At 36.2% G+C, this 26,904-nt stretch overlaps 3 protein-coding genes across 3 annotated transcripts; 1 reads left to right on the forward strand and 2 right to left on the reverse strand.

Annotated features, from left to right (window-relative positions):
• Positions 1-2,586: 2,586 nt before the first annotated feature.
• HELRODRAFT_192677 (hypothetical protein) lies at positions 2,587-14,141 on the forward strand (the record flags this gene model as incomplete). The annotated part of the gene is made up of 31 exons (XM_009023740.1): positions 2,587-2,682; positions 2,812-2,939; positions 3,357-3,459; positions 3,586-3,655; positions 4,317-4,484; positions 4,693-4,889; positions 5,138-5,279; positions 5,520-5,609; positions 5,880-6,058; positions 6,302-6,445; positions 6,756-6,920; positions 7,291-7,372; positions 7,583-7,696; positions 8,216-8,339; positions 8,585-8,691; positions 8,900-9,025; positions 9,145-9,378; positions 9,526-9,846; positions 9,962-10,132; positions 10,247-10,350; positions 10,512-10,629; positions 10,874-10,996; positions 11,090-11,209; positions 11,482-11,577; positions 11,718-11,810; positions 11,957-12,099; positions 12,376-12,475; positions 12,783-12,905; positions 13,004-13,165; positions 13,353-13,516; positions 14,082-14,141. 31 exons carry the CDS (start codon positions 2,587-2,589, stop codon positions 14,139-14,141), a joined length of 4,167 nt encoding a protein of 1,388 aa, XP_009021988.1.
• Positions 14,142-14,464: 323 nt separating this feature from the next.
• On the reverse strand, positions 14,465-17,718 carry HELRODRAFT_83577 (hypothetical protein; the record flags this gene model as incomplete). The annotated part of the gene is made up of 5 exons (XM_009023668.1): positions 14,465-14,681; positions 15,981-16,193; positions 16,989-17,087; positions 17,296-17,468; positions 17,569-17,718. Coding segments are annotated over 5 exons (852 nt in total), but the record flags the coding sequence as incomplete, so codon positions are not given.
• Positions 17,719-21,588: 3,870 nt separating this feature from the next.
• On the reverse strand, positions 21,589-22,158 carry HELRODRAFT_83498 (hypothetical protein; the record flags this gene model as incomplete). The annotated part of the gene is made up of 2 exons (XM_009023661.1): positions 21,589-21,817; positions 22,103-22,158. 2 exons carry the CDS (start codon positions 22,156-22,158, stop codon positions 21,589-21,591), a joined length of 285 nt encoding a protein of 94 aa, XP_009021909.1.
• Positions 22,159-26,904: the final 4,746 nt, after the last annotated feature.

Below are 26,904 nucleotides of genomic sequence, written 5' to 3' on the forward strand. Positions count from 1 at the left end.
CTCCTTTAGGGTAGGCTCTGATTTCAACTTTGGGATGGCTGATTGCATTAGGTTTTTTTTTCAATTTTTAGATAATTTTCAGGCTATAACATTTTTTGTGGTTTTATATAATTTAAATATAATATAATATAACAAAATATAATTTACAAAAACAGTTTTTCAAGTTTATAATTTCGAAAATAATAAAACAGGTACACCTAAAATGAACATCTCCCAAACACACACCTGTCTGACAAGTGGAGCCAACCCAGTTTGCATCACAACTCTGGGGGCACGAACCATTGACAATATGGCAGCTCGCGTCACCAGAACAGTGACAGCTCTTCAAACAACTCGGTCCAAATTTACCATCAGGACATTCTAAATAATTGTTAATAAATTTGTTTTTAATATTTAAGATGAAAATATATTTATAAATTATTATTTTTGGGGTTGTTTTATTTATTGAAACACTAACTTTCCTGGCAGCCAGGCCCCATCCAACCAGCAGCACACTCATTAGGACATTCACCAGATGCCTTGTTGCATGTTTTGCCATCTAGACAATGACACTCGTACGCACACATGCTTCCATAAAATCCATCATGGCAGACTTTTAGTATAAATAATTATTTTTTATGATTTCAATTCAAATTTAAGATAAAAAAATGACTAACCCATAATGCGAACATCACATAACTTCAATCCTCCTCTGAAAGTATTCTTAATGGAAAGAGCCCGTACAACAAGGGGTCCATTGATGCAGGTTATAATATGGTCCCGTTTGGTACCATTCTTGGGACCATAATTGCAAAGGGTCATCATAGTGGAGTTTTCTCCTGCTCGTATCTCTATGTTGTGGCCAAAAAATGTTTGACCTGCAAAACACAATAATTATTTTGATTAAACTCTAATGTTTAATAACTTATTAATTATTTATATTATTAATTATACAGAATAAAAATAAACATTTAAATGGTTTTTTTTACCAACCTGAATTAATGACAACAGCTGCAATAGGATATTTCTTATCCATTTCTACAATCCAATGTTCATCTTTCCCGGGGCCAGTATGACTGCAGGTGACTGCACTGTCGTCAATCGCAAGGCTAGAAGGATTAAGTGTGTTGGATAATGATGACTGACTGGATAGTTGCTGCAGGGCAACATTTCTGGATCTTTTCATCAATTCTGCAAGTGCATCTCCTGATAAAAATAAAATCGTAAAATATATGCAATGCATGGCTGACAAGAAAACGTTTGCTCGTAAATTCGAAGATTAATTTTGCAGTATGAAAGTGCATTGTTTCCAAATGAATGTTGGCATTTTTAAAAATCCATTAATAAATTAATCATCAAATCAAGCAATGAATGTAAATTGCAAACAAAGAAACTAACCATAACATTCGTGCAAATGCAGAAGTGCAGACGCCAAAAAAATTATTAACATGCCATTAGATTTAAAATCGCATGAAATCATTATTTTACGCGCAAAACATTGAAAATATATTATTTTTAAAAAAGATATTAACTGCTTAGAAGCAATTGTTTACTGCACGATGCTCGGTCTCTCTAAATGGCAAACTTTTATTTACAATTCCTTTGACCATTTAAATTAAAAACGGTTTTAAAACTAAATAATTAACGTTATTACTACAAAAATGTGAATTTTAAACATTTAAAATTGTCAAAAATAGAAAAAGTTCCATTTTTCATTGTAATGCTATTAATCTACCTTAATATCACCAATTTACTATAATCGACTTTATAATATCGTGCTAAATTGAGAAGTATTTTTAAAAGTAGACGATTTTTAATCACCTACTAGAAAAAGAACGGCCGCTTGGCAACTTAGAGTTAGGCTTAAATATGTCGGATTGGGTTGAAAGTCTTCACAATGCCAAAAAAACATGTCTAGTTCAAGACGGCTAGTATTCATTTGTTCATTTTTACGTCTTTATGATTACATTTTTTTTAAAAACCTTTTTTAAAAACTTTTATCAATTACCAATGAGGTTTCTAAGGACGCCATTCTTGTAATTTGCAATTTTATGTGCTTTAAATTTAAAAATCGGTGAATTTCAATTTATTGATATATTAACAATAGCCAAAAATTTGTTTATTTTATACTTTGTAGCAATAAAACAATAATGCATTGTATATTGTAATTATTTTATATATTTATTATTTTATTGGTATTCTCCACAAAAATAAAAATGGTTTTAACAAATTATGCTTATGTTAAACTTTAAAGCAAAACAAATTAATAATAACACATATTTTTAAAAAATTAGATATGACATTTTAACTTGAAATTTCAATTTTCAGATAAAGTATAAAATTTATTGTACAAATTTGTTCTACCTCTGACAGGCAAAAGAAAAGTCCACTACACATTTGATGATGGCAATGAAATGGTAGAAGAATATTCATTAAATACTCATGATTTAATTGGTTAACTTTTTTTATCAATATTTTAAAACTTATATTAATAAAAGAATTAATAACTTTTTTAATTTTTACTATTCCACACATTCATTTAAATACTGATTGATATTTAAGTTAGTGAGTTGGATTTTTTCAGTTAGGAAACACAAAAAGAAAACAATGACAGGCAAAGAATGTGATTGGGAGTTTGAAGTTGGTCAAGAATTTCAGTCAAGACTCATTGACACTAGTGGATTTGCAGAAAGCGTTGAAAACGTAATTACTTTTTTTATTTATTTCACACATATTACCAATTATTTTTAAAATTCAGTGATTTTATTCATATTTTAAAAGTTATCAATTTTACGAAAAATGTTTATTTATTGTTTCTGCAATTATTTAAAGCCCATTTTCACAAGAAAAGACACAAAAGAATCATTTCAATGGCGAATTAGGAACCTGCCTTATCCAAGAAATATTTACGACATCAGTATTGAGAATAATTTCATAATAGTCAAGACAACTAACAAAAAGTAAGTTCACTCAATTTTTTTCATATCCATGGCTGTATGATTGTGAAAGTTAAGAATTTTCTTTTATTCATTGTTTATATCAGAGTGCTAAATTTGACTTTTAGTTAAGTTGCGTTATAATGCCATACATACAAATTGAAATCATTAATCATTTGGTATAAATGTGAGGGCCGCATTGAGAGCTATTTTACCTTTGAAGGGCCGCATATGTACTTAAATAGTAAATTTTTTCGACTCGGGGAAGAATTTTATAAGATTTGTGGTTCCTTTTCTGGTCATAATGTCTGGGGCTATGACCTTTTTTCTTGGGAGCAAGGCCTCGCGGGCCGTAATTTGCCAACCCCTGGTATAAAAATTCTATTCTATTGTGTCTAGTCTAGCATTGTAGGTATGTTTCCTATTAAAATTTCATCCCAGGTATTATAAAAGGTTCTCAATCCCTGATATGGTGAGACTGAATCTAAACATTGATCGGTCTAATTTGTCCTATGATCATTTCAACAACACTCTTATCATTACAGTTTGTATTTCGATTATTTACACTAAAAAATTGTTTAAAATTAGCTTCAAGTTAAATTAAAAAAAACCTCAAATTAAATTTAACTTGAAATGTATTCCTAATAATTATAAAATGATCCTTTCACAGTACAAAAAGCCTTCAAAAGTTTTGGAACACGAAAGAAATATAATAAACGAGATCAAAAAAGCGAACAAAAGTGGCGAAGGAGATGTGGAAATGTGTTCCATTTGCTGAATTCCTTGTTTAACTGACTATAATACTATTATTTCGTTAATTTACTCAATATTTCTTCACATTTTTTGTGATTTTACCGTTTTTTTTCTTGTATGTCGCTGCAAATTGGTATTTGGGCTTTTAATGAATAAATTAATGACGAATCGCACATCACTGATCTCACCTTGGCACCTTAATTCAGGTGTTTGATTAAATAAACAGTTATGGATTGAAACATTTTTCTTGAAAAAAAAAGATGGATCGCGACCAAAATATTTATTTTTATTTTTTTAAATTATTATTTTTATTATTCGTAACAACGTTTGCACGCTTCGAAGTTTCTGCTCGTTAGTACAATTTTTTTAACCTACCTACCTATGTATGATTTATCTTTCTATACAGTTATAGAGATTCTATAGTTCTCTATGCGCACCTGGCTGCTATACCAACTAAACTGAAATGATCACAAATTCAAACTTACCGAAAATTTTCAATAAATCATTTGGTGTTGAGACACTTCATAAAACAAAATTAATTATTTTATAATATAACGCGACGTCTTTAAATATATATATATATATATGTATATATATATATATATATATATAATATACAAAAACTTAACATAAATTTTAAAATTACAGAATACCCTGATTTACAACCCCAGTCTGCCATAAACATCACCGATCCTTGTCAATATCCCATTCCAGTTGGGATCGAGAAGTACTACATTCCAGACAGCAACTTGTGGGCAACTTCTCTGACCAACAAAGCTAGGGAAGCCAGATTTGCCAGACTGCGTGGATGGAAAGGTTGTTGTGGAAAGTTGTTACAAATTAATAAATTTTTTTCTCTGCGAAACATCATCCTTTTTTTCCTTTATTGTAGAGTGCACTTTAATGCTAACTGTTGAGAAATTAAATTCAAATACTACAAACGTGATTTTTGTAAAGTATTATTTTTCAAACTTGAATAAAATTTATAATAAAATTTCAAATTTTGAATTTTTTTTTGTAAAAGGTGGAGGCGCCTGGACAGCAGGGACGTCAGACTCAAACCAGTATCTCGGCATTGATTTGGGCTACAGGCAGGTCATAAAGTTCATAGAGACCCAGGGTAGGAGAGGAAGTAATGAATTTGTACTGGAGTACTACGTCTGGTTCTCCGATGATAACACTACATGGAGAGTCTACACTAATGAATATGGAACGCCGATGGTGAATGCCGAATTGTATTTTATTTCATAAAGATTGGTTTTATTTATAGATCTGCTGTAAATTTACTCCGAATTCTCAAACGTGAAAGATAGTTTGATTGTTTCAATTGCTATGTCTAATATCTGTCTACTATTTTTTAACTTTAACTTCACTCTAACTCATCTGGGGTATGAATAAAAAACATCCAGCAACTGAAAAAAATCATCATCTTTCATTCTAAATCTATTTTCAAACCCAAAAAATCCTAGTTATTCCAAGGCAACACAGACGACAACACGGTAGTACGTAACTCTCTACCATACCAGCTGATAGCTAGATACATTAGGATCAACCCGCAGAGATGGAATAGATTCATTTCACTCAGAGTTGAGCTACATGGCTGTAGATTTGGTTAGTCAGTTAGTTGTGTGCAATTTTGGTAAAAAATTGTAACACAAACACACACATGTACGCACACACACTCACACACACACATGATAGGTTTAAATGTTCTATCATTTCATTATACAGACTCAGACAGCGCTCGATTTACGGGTGAATCTCGAATAACCTATGACATAAGTGGGCCAGGTCACTTCGTCCAATCACGGACCGACCTACTAAAGTTTCGTTTTCGAACCACCCAATCAGAGGGCTTGCTGTTCTACGCGGATGGCAACCAGGGAGATTACCTGATTGTTGAAATGCTGAGAGGAAAACTTTATATCAACTATGATCTTGGTTTGTGTTTGAGTTTTTATTCCCTTTTTTCCGTTTATACTTTGGTATTTTTGGTGCATTCATTCGTTTGTTCGTTCTTTCGGTCATTCATTCATTCGTTCGTTCGTTCTTTCGTTCGTTCACTCGTTCAAAATTTTTCTTTGTAATTTCAAACTACATGCTACTCAATAAAATGAATATAAAATGCTAAAAAAAACACCACTACAATTAACACCAATACGTAAAACCGTACAATCCTACCCACCAAATAAATTCCTAATCGGTAATCAGGATCGACAGCCGAGGAGACTGGGGACACGACGACGAGGGCCGGAAGTTTACTGGACGATAATCAGTGGCATGATGTGGAGATCGTCCGAGATAAGAGGTACATCACTGTCAGTGTGGACAGGATGAAGATCAACAACGTCACCCTTGGAGATTTCATCCAACTAGATCTTGATAAGCAGGTTTATAATTGTTGTTTTTTTCTTAGTTGGTTGTTGGATTTGTTGTGTTTAGTATTTTTTTTGTTTTTCATTCATTCATTTATTTATTCATTCATTCATTCATTCATTCATTCATTCATTCATTCATTCATTCATTCATTCATTCATTCATTCATTCATTCATTCAGTCAGTCAGTCAGTCAGTCACACATTCATCCATCTATCCAACCGCCATTTTTTAATTTTTTGTTTTTCATTCCGTAGATCCATCTTGGAGGCATAGACAACTTCCTGCAGCCGGGCAAACGTTTGAGAACGCGGGAAAACTTCACCGGATGTATGGAGAACGTCTGGTTCAATTACATGAACATGATACAAGACTCGAGAACCAATCAGAAGAGGTTCACCGTCTATGGTGGTATTACCTACGGCACTTGTCAGGTCGGTCGGTTGGTTGGTTGGTTGGCTGGCTGGTTGGTTGGTTGGTTGGTTGGCTGGTTGGTTGATGAATTGGTTAATTGACAATTGGCTACTTGATAATCGATTTTTTTATTAGTTTTGGACACGCAGACACGCACAAATGCATATACACAGGCAGGCGCATACATATTTTGACATACACGAACGCACATTACACACACGCCACGCGAACACACACACGTACACACACACACACGTACACACACACACACACACACACACACTAACCCACACACAGTCGGAAATTGTGACCCCAGTATCGCTACCGTACGTTGACGCCTACATTGAGATAACTGACATGTCACCAGATAGAAGGATTAGGATAACGTTTGATTTCAGGTCCTACAACAAGGACGGACTGCTCATCCTTACCAATCCAACTCCTGGAAATCAGAGATTCATTGTTCGTTTGTTCATTTTATTCTGTCGTTGTTGTTGTTGCTGCTGCTGCTACTGTGGTTGTTGTGGTTGTTGTTGTGGCTGTTGTGGCTGTTGTTGTTTATATTTTTATTAACCGACTGATTGATTGGTTGTTTGATTGGTTTGTTAATCTAACGATCGAATGACTGACCGGCCAATCAACTGACTGACTGACTGACCAGTTGAAATTTCTCAATTCATTGGCCAAACATTTTGAAGTGATGAATAATATTTTGAGAAATTCAACTACATTCATTTTAAAATCATTTAATGCGTATTAACATTTATTTTGTTTGTGAAAAAATTTATTTATCCAATTTTATATTTACAATTTATTTTTAAACATCACATAGTTTAAACTAAACGCTGACGGTCACTTCGAGTACAGCATACAAACAGATAAGGACCCTGTGGTTCACAACGTTATCATCAATCGTTCGTTCTTATTACTATTTTCTAAACTTTTCCTTTTAATTTTTGTTTTAATTTCAAAATATTCTCACCATTTCCACTAACAAATATCTCACAATAACCATTGCCTACATCTCAACCATTTCGTCACCAAATTATGCCATAACAACCTTGACATTACCGCTACTACCACTAAAGTTGTGGCCACTATTACATCAACCACGCAAATCACAGGTGACCCCTTAGCCGAGTCCTCTTCCTTTACTGACGGCTTGTGGCACAGCGTAGACATCGACATCATAGCCAGCCAGGATAGGACACCAGGGAGGGTCAGTGTCACAATTGACGGTCTGTCCGATATTTCTGAGAGGCAGCTGCAGTTTATGAGTTCTACTGCTTTCTATATTGGAGGTTTGTTGGCGTTTGATTGGTCGGATATCTGATTGGTCGGCTATCTGGTTGGTCGGATGTGTGATTGGTCGGCTATCTGATTGGTCGGATGTGTGATAGGTCGGCTGGTTTGTTGATTGGTCGAAGAAATTTGTGTCCGAGTCAGTTTTTCCATTGGTCAGTTAAATTAATGACGTAATTGGACGGGGAAACAGCGTATTTCTTAAAAGCGCCTAATCATACATTGCAGGGACAGCGTTCGAACCGTAAATTATGCTGTACGTAAAGTATGCTGATTGTATACAATATTCACCGAAATTCTATGCTGTTTTGTAGTTCCACTTTATACCATGCAGCTTTTAACGAACGTTATTTTCGTAAATTTCAATTAAGACGTTTTACAAATAGTATTTGTATTTCCATATTTATTAATATTAATTATCTTAATTATAATAATTATTTTTATGATAATTAAAGGGAAAGATGATGCTGGAGGGGAGACGGGGTTTGTTGGTTGCTTACGAAAGCTCTACGTTCAAGGTCAGTCCATGTTCACAATAGACAACAACCAGGCTAATGCCAAGCTGATTGGAAAGATCAAGTTTTCACCTGGAGCTGTTAATGGTACCTGTGCTATTCAAGATAGGTTGGTCGGTTGGTGGGTTGGTTGGTTGGTTGGTCGGTTGGTGGGTTGGTTGTTTGGTTGGTCGGTTGGTGGGTTGGTTGATTTGGTTTTCAGTTAACCGTTTGTTGATTAACAAGATTTTTTTTACTCAACTGCAGCATTGTTATTAAGTGAAACGCGATAGAGGATAATTATAAAACTGATTGACGCCACCCCATCAGGTGCGATCCGAACCCATGCGAGCACGGTGGCTTGTGCTCGCAGAGCTTCGAGACGTTCCAATGCGACTGTGGAGATACTGGATATGGGGGCGCAGTCTGCCACAGATGTTGGTTCTATGGGATGGATGGATGGATGGATGGATGGATGCATGCATGCATGCATGGATATATAGATGGAGATGGATATATAGATGGATTGATAAATAGATGGATTGATAAATAGATAGATGGATGAAGAGATGGCGGCTAAATTAAACTGTATTTATTTATCTAATTAATTAATTAATTAATTATTGAACAATGTCATCCTTGCAGCGAAGCACTTGATTTCATGTGAGGAGGCCAAGTGGTTGTACTACTTGGACGGCGAGATAGATATAACGATTGACATTGACGACTCCGGTCCATTGTTACCCTTTAAAGTGCACTGCAACTTTAAAGGTACTTGTTTTTGGAACCTTATCTAATTTAATTCACTCTAATCGTGATGATTTCAAGCATCCACCAAACTCAAGCAACAACAACAACAACAACCAAACAACACCATCACCACAAACCAGATAGCATCAAGTTAGACTCGGACGCCTTACAATACGACGAAACCGTGATGGCACTCTCCCACGATTCCACTGGTACCATGCTGGTGGACGGGTACCAGGAGCCCGGGGCCTACGTGCGCAAGATCATATACGATGCCCAGAAAGAAGAGATTGATGAGATTGTAAGAAGGGCCCAGAGGTGTGAACAGTACATCAAATATACATGCTTCCAATCGAGGCTGCTCTCTGATGCAGGTTGGTCGGTCGGTTGGTCGATGGTTTGATGGTTGGCTGCTGTGATTGGTTGATTGGTATCAGGACGGTTGATTTGATTGGATATCATCTTCATCTTCCTCTTCCTCATCATCACACCTCACCCAAATCAAACCACGTGACCGATAGGCATAGCCGATCTGAACAGGCCGAGCTGGGGTTGGTTCGTAGGTAAAGAGATGACAGTTGAACGGTACTGGGGGGGCTCGGCCCCGGACAGCCGCAAGTGCGCATGCGGCCTGAAAAACGAGTGCAAGTACATGGGCAGTCAGTCCAACAACCCGTGCAACTGTGACGCTGGCATGGCCCACGACGACGTCTTTGACGACGGCTACCTCTCCGAGAAGGACAGACTGCCCGTCAAGGAGCTACACTTCGGAGATACTGGCGTCATTGGCGACGAGAAGTGGGGCAAGCATGATCTTGGCCCTCTCAGGTGCTCCGGAGATGGTACGTCTCTCCTGCTGTGTCTACCAACTAAATAGATTAATTAATTAATTAATTAATTAATTTGATTAATTAATTTGATAAATTGATTTTTCTTCGCACGCGTCCGACTCACCAGCTCTGTACACGAACGTGGTGACTTTTAGAAAAGAAGACGCGACCCTCGAGCTGCCCACCTACCCAGGGGCCGTATCGGGGGATATCAGGTTCCAGATCAGGACGACAGCTTCGGACGGCATCATACTTCAGAACACTGGGCCCTACAACTTTCTGGAAGTCAAGATTGTCTGTTAGTTTTGTCATCATCACGTTATCGTACGGTCACCACACACAATCATCATGATCATCGTCATCATCATGATCATCATGATCATCGTCGTCATCATCATCATCGCCACCGTAGTTGGAAACATAATACAGTTTCGTTTTGAAGTTGGGAATGGCATCCAGACATTGGAGCTGCAGACGTCCTATCCTATCAATGATGATAATTGGCACACTGTCCAGGTACTGATGATGATTGTGATGATGATGATGATGTCAAAGATGATGACGATGATGTTGTTTTAGATAATGCTGATAACCGTGAAGAAGATAATGATGAAGATGATAATAAAAATAACAATGATGATGATGATAGTAGTAACTTTTTCCCGCCATAAATTCAGATCGAGCGGAACCGGAAACAGGCGATGTTGAGGGTTGACCAGCAGTCCCCAGTGTACCTGGACGAACCTGTCGACCAGGAGTTCAGGCAGTTCAACCTCACCAGCAAATTAGTTGTCGGTTAGTTGACTGGCCTGGCAGGGCTCAACTACTCTTTTATATACAGTTTATCTTTTCATTCTGTGTGTGTGTTTGTTTGTTTGTCTGTCTGTCTGTTTGTCTGTTTTTTTTAATTTGTCTTTGTTTGTCAAACAACTCACCACTTGACAAATCACTTATGAACAACTACCGAAGAAAAAATGTTCACATCCAACACACGAACACACACATCACACACACATCACACACACGTACACACGCACAGGTGCAGCAGTAGATTACAGTCAAGGTTACGTAGGTTGCGTTCGGGGCTTCCAAGTTAATGGTGTCCTGCAAGATCTGATGGGCATTGTCCAGAGAGGAGAAACTACTTATGGGGTGTCACCGGGTTCGTTACTCACTCTCACTCTTTCTCTCTCTTTCTCTCTCTCTCTCTCTTCTTTTCAATCAATCACTTGATCAACCAACTTCCATGATGCAGGTTGTGTACAGAAATGTTCAAGCAACCCATGTTTCAACGGTGGCATCTGCGTGGAGTACTACTCGAGGTATTGGTGCGATTGTGCCTACACCTCTTTCAGAGGATGGAACTGCGGAAGAGGTTAGTTGGAGTAGGTGCTGCTGCTGTGGCAGCTGATACAGCTGCTGCAGCTGCTGTGGCTGTAGCTGCTGCTGTGGCTGCTGCATCAAATGCTGTAGCTGCTGTGGTTGCTGCTGCTGCTGCAGTTTTTGTTGTTGTTGAGCTGGTAGTTTGTTAGTTTCATTTGTTTTTCATTCATGCACTCATTCATTTACCCATCAATCCATTTATTCATTCTTCCATTTATTCAAAGCACGAAATTTAAAAGTCTACTTACTCAACCAACCAATCAGAAATCGGAGTGACTCTGCAGCCTAACAATATGATTCGCTGGGAGTTCGACCAATTGTCTGGCGACATTTCAACCACGGAAGAAGAAATCATAATTGGTCAAAATTATGACTATAATATAATAAATTAATTATTAATCAACATTGTTGTCATGTTAAAAATGATAATAATTAATGTTAATTACATAAAATAATTGTGTTTAATTTAATTGATAATTATTTTTAAATTATATTTCCAGGATTTTCAACTCAAGAGAAGCATGGCCAGTTGATGTATATTAGAAGCCAGAACAAGCCATACGATTATATGTCCATTGAAATGAATAACAATGGTGTGTGCGTGTGTGTGTTTGGTTGTGTGTGTGTGCGTGTGTGTGCGTGTGTGTGTGCAAGTGCTATAATCATTTTTTCCATCATCTTCCTCATCTTCATCATCACCATCATTATCACCATCATCATCACCATCGTTCCAATCCAGGTGGGATAAAGGTCATCATAGACGTGGGGTGGTTCCGTGATGAGGTCAACACGATCCTTGACCCCTACGTTGACCTCGCCAACAGCCAGCAGCATGTCGTTAGGGTGAAGAGGACCAACCAGGGGACTACCCTCACCATTACGGTTGTTTGTCTGTTTGTCTGGGTGGTGTTTGTTTGTTCGTTTCGTTTGCTTGTTTGTCTCTTTCTTTCTTCCTTTCTTTCTTTCCCTGATTGTTCATTCATTCGTTTTATTTTCAATCGTTCATTCGTTTGTTACATCGTTCGATTTGTTTGTTTATTCTTTGTTTATTAATTTATTTGCTGATATTAAAGATCAAAATGATGACTATGATCATGACAACGACGATGATGACGACGATGACGATGGTGACGACGACGATGACGATGATGATGACAGGTTGATGACTACCCTCCGACGAGAAAAGATTGGACGGACGTTCCGAGAAACGCTGACACCAGACTGGACAACCCAAGGTACATCTACTTCGGAAGAAATGGTCTGCATCTTTTCTCTTTTTTTTTTCTTGAAATTTTTTAAATATTTTTAAATATTTTATATTTTACTTGTTGGTCGTATTAGTAATATATAACATATGATTGTGCTAATAATATGTATAATATGATAGTATAATATATTATAATGTAATAAAATATAATTTAATATAATATAATTTAATATAATATAATATAATAACATTATAGTAACATAATATAATAATAGCAGTAGCAGTAATCATCGTCCTAATCGTCCCCACCATCATTCACCATCACAACCATGACCTTTGACACCGCCCTTTCAAACAGAAACCACACCAGCCGGACTGGGGTACAGGGGTTGCTTGTTCAGGGGCCAGTGGGATAACCAGTTCCCACTCAAAAGAGTTTTCCAGGATCCCAGAGGGCCTAACGTCATCGTCGAACCACCCGGTAAGACTACGTGTTTGTGGGTGTCTCTGTGTGTGCGTGTCTCTGTGTTTGTGTGTGTATGTGTGTGTTATCACATAAAATGATTTGACTTTTTGTAGGTTCAGTTCGAGAGGACATGTGTGGTTTCGAGGAGTACAGCTTGGCTCCTGACGTCATGGAGTTCCGGCCGACCCCCTCCCTCCGTTTGAGCACTACCACCCCGTACTGGGGAGATATCGGGTCAGGCCAGATGACCATTGGTGACCAGGCTCTTCTCGGAGGTTCGTGAGATGATGAAAATGAGGATGAGGATGATGATGAGGATGATGATGATGATGACGATGAAGATATTTTTTAAATCAATTCATTTGATTCTTTTCGTTCTGACATGTTCGTTTGATATTTGCGTTTGGCTACTGGAAATTACAAATTTAAAATTAACCAGCCAATCAAAATCATCGAAACTAGGTTGCATCGGTGTCTTCCTTATCCTATTGGGCGGAATCTTCTTCCTCTGCACCAGATACTACTACAAACGCAAGCGCGAATACCGAACGTACGAAGCCAAAGATGCCGAATACTTTGACAATGCCGATTATGCCCTGGTTATCGGTTCCAACAAACAACCGGAAGTTACCACTAAGAAAGAATATTATATTTAGTTGCATGGTTGATTAGCTGGTTGGTTGATTGATTGGTTGATTGATTGATTGATTGATTGATTGATTGATTGATTATTACTGATTAGCCAATTAACTATTTGTTTGACTGTTGAATTGCCCCGATATTTAGATGAATTTTTCAATATTCTACAATAAATTTTTTGAACTTTAACCTTAACCACGGACTCAACCTTTATATTTAATTATTATTTGACCGATTTTTTTTCAACTGGCCATTTTTAACGACACTACACGGTTTGATTGACCATTACTACCGCCATATTATTATTTCTAATTTTTATAAACATCGTCATAAATATTATGGTTATAATATTATTATATTATAATATTAATATAATAATATAATATAATTATAATGGTTATAACTATTATTAACAGTTTTTTTTTATATTTCACTGTTGCTGTTGTGTTTGTCATTTCTTTGAAATGAAAAATAAAAACTGACCACCTAAAGACAGGTCTCGTGCTATCAGTTTAACACAACGTATATCTCTATTCACAACGCCACAAGCAGTTTTTATTTTCAATTCCTTTAGATGAAAATTTCAAAAGTTCGGCTTGTAAAGCCAGTTAAGCGGTAAGCACATCAAATGATTAAAACATCCATTTGGTGGTTTTGCTGCTTATAACCAAAAACTTCTCCAACATGATGAGATAGACTGATCGTAAATGATAATATACATAATATACACAGCGTCCGTAAAATTATCAAATTAAACATGGGTCTATTATAATTTAAAGAAGTTACATTGACGTATCGTGAGATGCGTGCTAATTTTTACGAGAAAAGCGCTGACAACGAATGCAAAATCGACATAAAAATCGTACGATGACATTTTAAAATATGTGTAAATAAAGTTGAGAATTCAGTTTTTCCATCAGCCAGCAAGCATGCTGTCAGTTGGATTTCTGTCTAAACTTCCCCGCGTATCCCGAGATGAGCATGATGAAGAAATCGATGAATTCCAACATCGTAAGGACGCTGGCGCCGAGTAGTAGGCCAAGAAAGCCGCCGATCTCGCTGAAGAGACTCAACGATTGGAAACTTACCTGCTGTTGGATGTGTTCGTAACTTAGCTCCTTGTAGAAGATGTCCAACTTTATGAAGTTTTCTCTGCCGTGTGATGTAATGTGATGTGGTGTGGTGTGGTGTGGCGTGCTTCACAGCTCCAAGTTAAGTCGTAAGTTTCGATAAAAAATTTTTGTTGCAGTACAATTATTATTTCATGATTTATGATCAGAATTTAAAAATATTAAATCCCAACATTTTAAACATTCCTACTGAGATAGAGTCCTACAAAGTACTAATTACTGACTCTACCAATGAAAAAGAATAAAATGAAATTCCTACTTAATGAAACTTTCATCGAACTTTCCCTTGGCCACATATTGCTCCAGGTTCTTTTTCAATTCGCCTACACCAGCATCGAACTCTTTAGAAGACCTCACTATCTTACTCTGGACGGACTGGACCGCTTCTTTGTAGCGATCAAAGAGAAGTTCAACTATGCCAACGACAGCGCTGGACACGTTGCTGTTGAGAATGGAAAGTAGTTGGCAGAGGCGAGAATTCGTTTCATCTTCAACCAGAGACCTCGCAACTTTTACTAGCTCCAGTTTTTCAATTTGCACGTTGTTCAAGGGAGGCACCACTAGCAAGAACGCATTTCTGAAAAAACCGCTCACGTGATTTTGAGTGTCGATTATTTTCGTAAGAAGTTGCTGTAGATCGGAGAGGAAGCTTTGCATTTGCAAGTTCAAAGTTGTCTCCAACGATTTTATCATTTCCGATTTAAAGAACATATGTATGTCGGTCTTTGTGACGTTGTTTTCATTGCTGAGGAAATCGCTGAGGATCGAAGTTATAGGCTGGGCGAGCTTCTCAATGCTTTCCAGCAATTCGAAAGCTCGACTGTGCACAGAAATTTCAACTGAGGTCAGCGTGAGGTGAGAGTGCAGGGCGGAGTTCATGTAGTTGACGAAGAAGTTGTAGTTCTTATTGAACCATTCATTTTTTAGGAACCAGTGACATGGAATGAACTTTTCAACGGTTATCGAAACATTTGAATAACTGTTCAGCTGATAAAAGTTGTAAATATTTCTTGCTATCACCAACTTCTCAGTCCAGTTGGTTGAGTTGAGGTACATGGGCACTTGGACTTCAATGACATCTTTCAACAAAGGGATCCAGAATGATTTGGCATCTTTCAGTAGATATACACATTCATGATGACTTGTATTTGTTTGCCAGTCAACCGAGGTTCCTTCGAACAGTGTGGAAACAGTTTCGTTGTATCTCTCATCACTTTCCAGCAACATCTTGAACGAGTCGTTCGCGTACACCTCCCACCTTTTCAAGCTGGCCTTCCTGTAGAAGAGATAAGTTTTCTGCTGCGGGTCATCATCTGCACACGTCTCGGCATGGATTGACTTCTCATTTTGATGTCTTTCTGCTTCCATCTCCGCTTTCGAACAAATCTGCAACTTCAAAATCAAACGACTGGAACTCAAGTTATCGGATAAATCAAAAAATGCGGACAGTCCGTCATGAATGTCGTAAACCAAGGTGATCCAGTGCGAGAAATCGGGCTGGGTGTTGGTGAAGAGAGGGATCTTAGCGTTGAAACTGTGGTTAGTTAGTGCCAGATCGTTCGACAGAGCTGTGTAGTTTCGAACGTAGGAGATCGAAGTTCTTCCTCGGGAGTCCATCCTCCTGCAACTCGATGTAATGGAGTTTTTGAAGTTGCTCATAGCTCTTATCACCTTGTCCATCATGCGAACGTTGTTGCTGTTTGCAATGTTGTCGATCCTGGCGAACGTTGATCGAGCTTTCTCGTAGCTGAGACGACATTTCGTAGATGTAAAAAATTTTCAAAAAAAATATCATTCACAGAATTATTACGTAAAAATTTGCCTTCACTGAAAATTAAAAAAATTCAAGAAAGTTCGCACAGAACCTGGCATTGATTCGAGAGACGTCGATGGGCTGACCTCTGTCGATCAACGTTTCGAAATCGACCTGCGAGATGGCTGCGTAGGAGAGGGTGGGGTCGTAGTTGGTGATGGAGCATGGCGAGGAACATTCGCATTCCGTGTTCACAAACTTTCCAGGTGAGGCTGCAAAATTTTTTAGTTTTCACTAGTCTATCGTGATTCCGCATCTACTTTTATTTCTCCGTAGACCCACTTCAGTTGTACATTTAACAATTTGAAATCTCTCAACAACAAATATTTACTTTTCAGTTTTTTGTCATTTTTTTTCAAATAAATTCAAACTTATTCAAACCTGAGTTTCTTCTAACGCAGAGAAACAGAGTGGCGAAGCTGCACATCTCTGCAGAAAGGAATTAGGAGCCCGTTTTTATATTTTAGGTGAAATTTTAATTAATTTTTCAATGAAAATGTTAACGATTTAAAATACTGACGGTCTTTATATTTAGTGGGCGGTAGCATGTGCAGGTCCCGACAACCACACCTGGAAAAGACATCGTTGGATATGCACCTCGACAAACAAGCAGACCTTGTGGTCGAATTTTTCTATTTTCGAGAAATGAAAAATAAAATTGTGAATATATAATTTTCAAAAACTGGTGTGATTAATTTTTTTTAATCCAAAATTTATTCGGCAAAGACTGCTAGAGGATCAAAATAAGTAAGAATTACTTTGTGCAGGCTACCCATAACTAAATAATGTCTCGTGATTTTAGTAAATTATAAAACTCGTTGACATACAAAAACAAATAATAGAACGAAAAACCCTACTTACTAGACACGTTCCATAAGGTGCTTCCAGGTTCTCAATCAGTTGTTTCTTAACCCCAACAAGAACGTGCGAGCCAGGTGACACGGCGAAACCAAGATCACGAACTTGTGGGATTTCTCGCGGGTCATGTAACAATAACTTGCGATATAAGACAGATTTTAGGTATAGAGGGAGTTTAATGAAATGTACACTGATAATTAAAACCAGTGAAATGTTAAAAACTTCTCTCAAGAGTAACCTTAACACCGGACTCGTGATCCGGCCCAATCATGTATTCATACTGCTCAATGTTTAACATGACACTCAATCCGGATCTCGCGCCAGATCTGACGACATTCAGACGATTGTGAGCGTCACCGTTGAATTTGTAACAGACGCCAAAATCGGTGAGAGATGTTGTAAAGTTGTCATCCACATTGCAGTTTCTCCCATGCCAGGTGCAGCTAGAGTTGGTTGGGATACCATTTTCTATGTTTTTCACACATTTTTTTAGTTTTTTTTTTCAGAGTTATCAACAACAAATACAAGCTGTAATGCATGAAAATACATGCGAATCAAAGCACCACACACACAAACAGTGCATGCGATAGACAGGGGTTTCGTTGCGTTCAAACTCGGTCACCGCAACAACACTGCCAGACAACTTACACCTTAAACCACCGCACACCATTTATTTTACAAATATTTCTCATTTTAAATGTAAAATCAATAAATTTTTAATAAAGAAAAATTTACTAAAAAATATCGCGAATACGTAACCTGATTAGGAAATCAAGCTTCTGGTGGCTAGTGGTCAAAGTAAATTCCGTGGCATTCTGATTATAAATGGACACACCGGGTGGATATAATTCAGGGTTAAAGGTCAATCCCTGATTGTCGGCCTGCTCCCTCCTCCGATTGGGCTGAAGTTGGGGCTTGTCATTCTCAAGTTTGTAGACCTGGCTTATGAATTCGTACAAGCCTTTCTCGACTACTGATGTTAGCCTAGGTACGCGTGGGTTAATAGTAGTAATAATAATAATAATAATGATAATAATATTGATAATAATAATAATAATAACACAACATCAATTATAAATATTAGCGTTAACAACAACAATAAGAAGAAGAATCGTAGCATCATCACTAATAAAAATATGAATGCCAACAAAACAAACAACATCAAAACAAAGAAAACAACAACAGCAGCAACAATAACAACAACAGCAACAACAGCAATGGCAACAACAACAAAAACAACTACAACAACAACAACCACAACAAACGACCTATGCTTATTATAATTGCAAATTGTAACGGCAGGAAACTCAATAGTCTTAGCATAGATAATCTGGACGTTAACGTTCGAAGGGTACTGGAAGTAGGTCAAGGTCCTCTCTATGGCTTGGTAGGCGAATAGGCAGATGCAGGTCGTCACGCATATCGACCAAATCAATCTGGCAAAGATTTTTTTCGTCTTTATTATTATTTTTGTTGTTGTTGTTGATGTTGTTATTGTTGTTGTTGTTGTTGCTATTGTTGTTGTTGATGTTGTTTTTGTTTGTTGATGTCATTATTTTCATTTTTGCTTATTTTTTGGAGATTATTATTATTATTATTATTATTAACAGCAGAAGTAATGCTATAGCAGTCGCGACAGTAGTAGTAGCGGCAGTAGCAGTATTAGCAGCTAAGTAATAAGAGATTAACGATTGATTAATAACAACAACAACGAAGACAGCAACAATAACATTAGCGACAACAAACCAAAGACTTCAAATACATACCTCCTCACGCGATGTGATCTTCTACTGAAGACGTATTTAACTCCGTGTAGCGTCGTGTGTTCCGTGAAATGCCGCCATTTTTTCCAGATTTGAGATTCCCTCTTTGACGCCATTTTTGTCTTCTCGTCACCCGAATCCCGGCCATCTTTGTTTTTTGTTGATTCTTTCAACTTCCTTGAGAAGTTCCATTCGACTATTTTTCTCATCGGGAAGGTTAGGATGTTTACAATTGCTGATTGAGTTTTAACTTTTTCATCTTGGTTACCATTCTGGTCTGTACTTTTTTCAGTACCCAATTGGTCAGTTCCTTTACTACCCAAATGGTCCATACTATTACCATTCCAATGGTCTGTCCCTCTGTTATCATAATGGTCATAACTTGTGCCATTCAAATGGTCAGCCCTATTAACACCCAAATGGTCAGCCCTTTCAACACCCAAATGGTCAGCCTTATTAACACCCAAATGGTCAACCCTATTAACACCCAAATGATCAGCCCTGTTAACGCCCAAATGGTCAGCCCTATTAACACCCAAATGGTCAACCCTATTAACACCCAAATGATCAGCCCTATTAACACCCAAATGGTCAGCCCTATTAACGCCCAAATGGTCAGTCATATTACTCTTCAAATGGTCCCCTTCATTGATGACAAAAACGGTGTATTTTGGTGGCTGATGTTCTGCTTGCATTGATTTGACGTTATCAATTTCTTCATAAACATTATCGCCATAGTTATAATTACGGCCAGTATCAACATCGTCTTCGTCGTTACTGCTGCTACTGCTAGCTTTGAAGACATTCTTTTTTGGTGTGTGTATGTACGTATGTGTTTGTGTGTGTGTGTGTGGATTTTTAATTAATTTTGAGTGAATTTTAAAGAAATTCGAAAGAAATTTTTAATAAACTCAAAATGATATTATGCTTACATAAGATTAATTTAGTATTTCTTTTAGATTTTGATCTAATTAACTGATTTAATTATATAATTACCTTTATTTCAAAAGTGAAGCTTTCTTCTCTTTCGTTTTTGTTTTCAACAAATTTACTTTCGCTTTCACTTTCGATCTCTTGGTCGTTATTTTTATTACAACGGTTTCGAGTTTTATCATTATTTTCCATTCTGTTGCACTGATAACGCCATTCGATAAACTTTGATAAATACAAAAAATCAAATCTGTTAAAGAGAAGCGCTATATAAATCAAGAAATTTTGTGCGCATGTTGTTACGCGCGTGTGTGTGCATGTGTGTATGCGTGCGTGAGTATGTGTTATACTACGGATTATAGGAACAATTGTACGTGGCTTGATATGGGAACAATAACATGCATCTTCAATTTACAAAAGGTTCCATTATCTACCGTTCCTTTGATACGATATTTATTGTGAGGGTACTTTGAAGAACCTTATAAGAACCTTTGAGTACCTCTGAATGGCATTAATCTAAACTGAAAGATCATTTTCGAGTCTGATGGTTATATTTTTATTGTTAGTCATCATCGTCGTTTGTTTATTTTGATCAATACTTCAAAAAGTTGTCTGTGTGTGTGTGCGTGTGTATGTGTGTCAATATAATTATTAAATTTATTTAGATATTCAAAAATCGATAAATTCGTCTAAATAAATTAAATCATTTAATAAGTTGCATTTAACCATCCGTAATATATCATGTTGAAAAAACCCGTTTATTACAAATAAGAAAATTTATGATAATATGTGTTTGTGTGTGTGTATGTGTGTATTCATGTGTTTTGTGTGCGTGCGTGTGTGTGTGTTGTGTGCGTGCGTGTGGGTTCGTTCATTTTGGCGGCATTCTTCTAGGAAGAGACGGCGCTTTTTGATTGCAATCATTCTAAAGGGAAAAATTAAATTTTCTGATCATAAAAAATTGAAATGATCATATATTATGTAAATAAAGACAAAGAAAGAAAGAGAGAGAGGAGGAGAGAGAAAAAGAGAGAGAGAGAGAAGAAAAAGAAAAAGAGCATACTTTGAGCTCCACATAAAATATACTGGGAGCTGTTGGTTCTTTTCTTGGCGCTCCCATCATCTGATTCAACTGCAATTTTTCATGTGTGTGTGTGTGTGTGTGTGTGTGTGTGTGTCTGTGTAAATGTACGTGTGTGTATGTGTGTGTGTAAATGTCTGCGTGTGTATACTATCCCACCAACCGTTCTTTTGTCTTCAAACGTTAATAACAGGTCCGTATAATCACACTGTCCATTCTCCTGTTTCACAAATGATAATTATTATTTTTATTACAATAAATTATAACTAAAATTATTTCAATAGAAATGCGTCAATAGAAATGGTTGATAAAAATTCTGACGGACCTGAGGGCATGGAACTGTTAAATATCCAGGCCAGTTGCTTAGGTGATTCTATAGTATATACCGACAAAATAATTCAATTTTTAAAATCTATAAAAATTAGATAGAAAAAATTAGGGAAAATATGCCTATTTCTAATTCATTCTAATTTTAACCATTACATCATGACGGTGTAGAAAAAACCTTTCTGTAGTATTCCGTAAGATTCAACAGGTCACTGTGTTTTACCCTCTCCCCGACAACTTTGTAAGAACCGTCGGCGTATTCGTTGACCATGTAGTGTTTGCATTTGCGCTGGTCTCGAAACGATAACGAGTATCCGATACGAGATTCGGCCACTCGAATTAGGTAACATCCCGTTTGTTTGTTTGACAGGAGACGTTCTGTTTCACTGTAGGCAGGTTAATGTTTTTATTCATACATCTTCAATCATTGAATTTCGTTGAGACGTTTATTCGCATTCTAATGAAACCTGATTACACGTTACAATTTAATTTACCGTGCTTAATAAAGGCTTTCAAATCCATATATAACGAATCAGTCATAAACATCAATTAATGATAATTAATAAAATCAACCATGAATAAAATGATGACACGACAGAGTCAGACAGACAGGCAGAAAATAGACAGACGGACAAACAGACAGACAGATAGACAGAATGGTAGATACTAACGTCCTGGAGATCATCCCGTGAAACCATTCAGGCAGTTGTCCATTTTTTTGGGGCATCTTATTCACCTGCGTTTTCTGGAACCAGTTCATCGTAGCCTTCCTACTTCCAAGCTCTCCGTAGACAGTTGGATCGATTTTGTTGGCCTCCTTGACTAACTTGCTGATGTCTTCCAGGTGATCTTCGTCACTCAGGTCGTTTGCAGTGGACTCTGATTTTTCCTGTTGAAATTGTTGAGTGATCTCTTTTACAATAGTGTCCGCTTCATTCTGCTACATTGAAGGAATGAATAAATAATGGCTCTTTGTTGAGCCCATTATTAAATTTTATATTAATATAGTTATTATTATATTATATTTATACATTTATTTTTGTGCTGTTTTTGACTGTATCTACTAACCAAATGATTTAGTTTTGGGTAGAGTCTATTGTAAGCAGTAGCTGCCTTGTGGTCTTTGATGGACCAGGTTCTGCCATTCGGTTGCGAATGAGGTAATGTCGGCGGCAAGGTTGGTCTTTTCGGTGATTGTTGTTGTTGTTGCTGCTGCTTTTGTTGCTGCTGTTGGTGTTGTAGCGACAGCGAATTTGTCGCCACTTTGGCTGGTTGATTGCTCGTTTTTGGAAATTTAATCACTTTTGAATACAAATCAGTCAAATCGGTATACTCGTCCTTGCCTGGAGCTAGAACCTTTGCGGAGCTAGTTTTGTTATTGTTGGCTTCATTTGCTCCATCCAATTTCGCATCATTTTCAACGGCTTTGTCGACCTTTTTGTCTTCTTTAGACGCTCTTGTTGGCCTCTCCTTTAGCTCGTCGGACAAGGATTTGTAATATGAAATAACTTCACTGCTGCCTGCTGAAATTGGATGATTCAACGTTGTACGTTGAAAAGCTTATTATCGATTGTTGAAAGTTCAAAAAATTTTTTTTGTAAACTACTACATTGAAACGCTATTCAATTGACATGGCGTTATTTGTGTTTATCTTAAACGAAATAATAAATAAATAATAATAATATAATTATAATTTATATTATTATTACTTTTTGCGGTGTCAACTCGATCAAGAAGGAGTCTGTTGAGATCTTTCAAGTGAGAGTTCTTTAAGAAGATGGCCGTTTGCCTGTACGACGGTTATTTTCATTATTACTATTATTTATCATTATTAATTATTATTATTATTGTTTATTATTATTATTATCATTATTGCTATTATTATTATTGCTATTATTCATTATTATATGCGGACGTTACAGCCATTTGAACGCCAAGTTTAAAATGTAACTGAACGAACGATACGTTTTAATTTATTAATTTATTCATAATAATAATAATAATTGATTAACTATTTTAATTATAATTTATTACTACCCGAGCGCCCATGTTTTGTCCCTTATAGAGGACATTGGTGGCGACAGTGAAAACGATGACGTCATAATATTTTCCGCCATGTCACGAGGAGACGATGATGACACAGAAGACGCCAAAGTGGAGTATCTTTGGAGAAAAATAATTTGAAATAAAATTCAACCTGAGAATATGCCGAATTGTTTAAATGAGATCTCATAGTTCTGGTGTCCGTTTACTGTCTTAGGCGTGCTTTTTTTTGAAAATTAAACTAAGTGCCTATGAAGCTGTACCCAAGCGCTATATAAATGAAATATTGTTATTATTATTATTAATTAATTAATTAATTTGTTTGCTTTTTTAATTATTTTTTAGGTTTGCGAACCTGCTTATGAAAGGCTCGTAAGGAAAGTTTATTTGATGGATGAGTTTGTAGAATTTCGTAACGTGCAACAAGCCGTGGTTTATAAACTAAGATTTGATTGATTGGTTAGTTGATTGGCTGTTAGTTGATTTGATGGTTGGTTAGTTGATTGGTTGGTTAGTTGATTGGATGGCTGGTTAGTTGATTGGCTGGTTGTTAGTTGATTGGTTGATTAGTTGATTGGTTTATTGTTGATTGGTTGGTTGGCTAATTGATTAGTTGAATAAAAGATCAGTCGAATGATTGATTGATTGATTAAATGATTGATTGATTAAATGGTTGATTGATTAAATGATTGATTGATTAAATGATTGATTGAATAATATACTGATCAGTTGGTCAGGTGATAATCAAACGATGCAACACAAACTTGTTCTTTAACGTATTTCTCATCAAAAATATTCAGAGCGTTGTTGCAACTGCTATCACTGCTATAACAATTCTCATACTCAATGTCATCAATACTGTTGTTGTTGTTGTTATTATTATTATTGTTGTTGTTGTTGTTGGTAGCGATGTTGTTGTTGTTGTTGTCAAGTCGAACCGGTTTAACGCAGCAAATTACCGAGGTGTTAACTTTGATGCACTTGTCAATCATTTGTTCGATGGTTGTCTTAAGATGGAAAAAAGTTATTATTATTATTAATAATAAATAATAATAATAATAATTATAATTATTATTATTAATTAAAATATTCGACCTTGAGTTGAGCGAAGGTCGAATTGGGTTTCCTTCTTATCGGTGGTTTTGCAGTTGTCGGACTTTGTGGTGACTTGCGGGTGAATGAAGGAATGTTAAGATGAATGGATGAATGAATGAATGAATGATGAATTAATTAATTAATTAATTAATTAATTAGTGAGTGAATGATGGCAGAATTAATTATTTATTTACATATTTCACTGATTGAACGAATGAACAAATAAAAAACGACAGAAAAAAATAAACGAACGAACGAACGAGCGGATGAATGAAAAAAAATTAAAAAAAAAACGCAGACGTACAACGCTGATGTCATTATCTCTTTTGAAAAGTGAACTCAGAATATAATTTTCTGAATTTTCAAAGATGTTAAGAATGCCATTTGATAGGGTGGCTTCCACGTTGTTGTTCCACGTCCTCAGGTCATACGTCACCAGCTGTCCGGCATTGTAAATTTATTTTCAAAACAAATAACTTGTTAATTATTCAAATGAATATGTTTAATATTTAAATTAATTGAATGAATTTTGAGTTATTCAATTTTGAAAAAATAATACAAACTTCGCCATTGTAATGTCGAATGCTAAATAAATTAGCCCGCTTTGCGTCACAAGTCACAATTTCCGGGTATTTCTCGATGAATTTTTTTGTTAGGTTGCTGTCCTGTTTAGTGAAAATGAATTTATGTATGTATGTATGAATGAATGAATGAATGAATGAATGAATTAATGATTGATTGATTGATTGATTGATTGATTGATTGATTGATTGATTGATTGATTGATTGATTGATTGATTGATTGATTGATTGATTGATTGATTGATTGATTGATTGATTGATTGATTGATTGATTGATTGATTGATTGATTGATTGATTGATTGATTGATTGATTGATTGATTGATTGATTGATTGATTGATTGATTGATTGATTGATTGATTGATTGATTGATTGATTGATTGATTGATTGATTGATTGATTGATTGATTGATTGATTGAATAAAAAACGGTAACAGCTTAAAAAGCAGACCTTTATAACATCATCTGACAGTTTGATAACCATATCCTGTTGATTTTTTTTTACTTGTTTGCATTAAATATGAATGAATGAACGAACGAACAAACGAACGAATGATTGATTGATTGATTAATTGAATGAACAAACAATTTGGTAGATGAATGAACGAATAGGTAACATGAATAAAAATATTATCAAGAGTATCATAAATAACAATAAATGTAAAATTAGCGCTAGAGTATAAACGGAAATAAATATGACGTAATAACGGTGAAAACAACAAAAATGTCTTTTTGCTTGTCATTTAATTGTATTCAGGTTATTTCACCACTTTTGAAATTAAAAAAAATCCTATATAATACTATGAATGGTCTTCGTTCCGGAAGTTGTTTGGGGGTTAACTCGATATATTCCGATATATACATTTCGTCTGTAATTTGCCGGTAGTTCTGATGGCCATGATAATGATGATGATGAGGATGATGATGATGATAACGATGATGATGATGATGACGACGGTGATGTAGTAGGGATGGTGATGATATAGCAATGAAAAACGAAACGATGATGATGACGATGAATGATTGGATCGATGGAAAGTGATGATGACATCTCCAACGAGAGTAAGTTGTAAGGATGATGATGAAGATGAGTGGCGATAAGTTTGCAATGTTCTTTTCGTTTTGAAAATTAAGCCGTATTATGATGGAAACGTCAATTGGTTAATGATAAAGCTACTTTTCAACAAATGTAAAACCTCAGTAACTAAGTGGTGAACAAGTTCGCCCGATATATTCATCATGAACTGCTCCAGAGAATTGACCTCCTTAGATTCAGCGCTATAAAAATCATAAATATCAATGGAGCGAGACTTTTTGTTGATCTGCTTTGGTGTTTTGCTGGCCATATAAGTGGTACGTGGGCTTAGGAAGCGATTCATACGCTGAACCAGCCAGGAAAATAATTCGTTATACAATGATCTGATTAGGAAATCAAGGAAATCTGAAATAGAAAACAAATAGTTTGTTACTATTTAGCTTGAATTGCTAATTTTTCACACAAAAACTACGGAAAGATTTTTAGTGGAAAAACAATAATGTATGTATAGAAAGCTGTATGACCAAATCCCAAAACTAAACCAAATAAACTTATTAAAGTTCGAAATTCACTTCGAAATAACACAGTAAATTTACGAAACGTAAAGATGTCAAAATTTAGAATTAACTTAAAGAAATGCATACACGCCCTACATACACACCACACACACACACATACACACACAAACACACACACACACACACAAACTTAAGGTAC

The sequence above is a fragment of the Helobdella robusta genome (assembly GCF_000326865.2).
Source record: "Helobdella robusta unplaced genomic scaffold HELROscaffold_37, whole genome shotgun sequence".
Classification (NCBI taxonomy): domain Eukaryota; kingdom Metazoa; phylum Annelida; class Clitellata; order Rhynchobdellida; family Glossiphoniidae; genus Helobdella; species Helobdella robusta.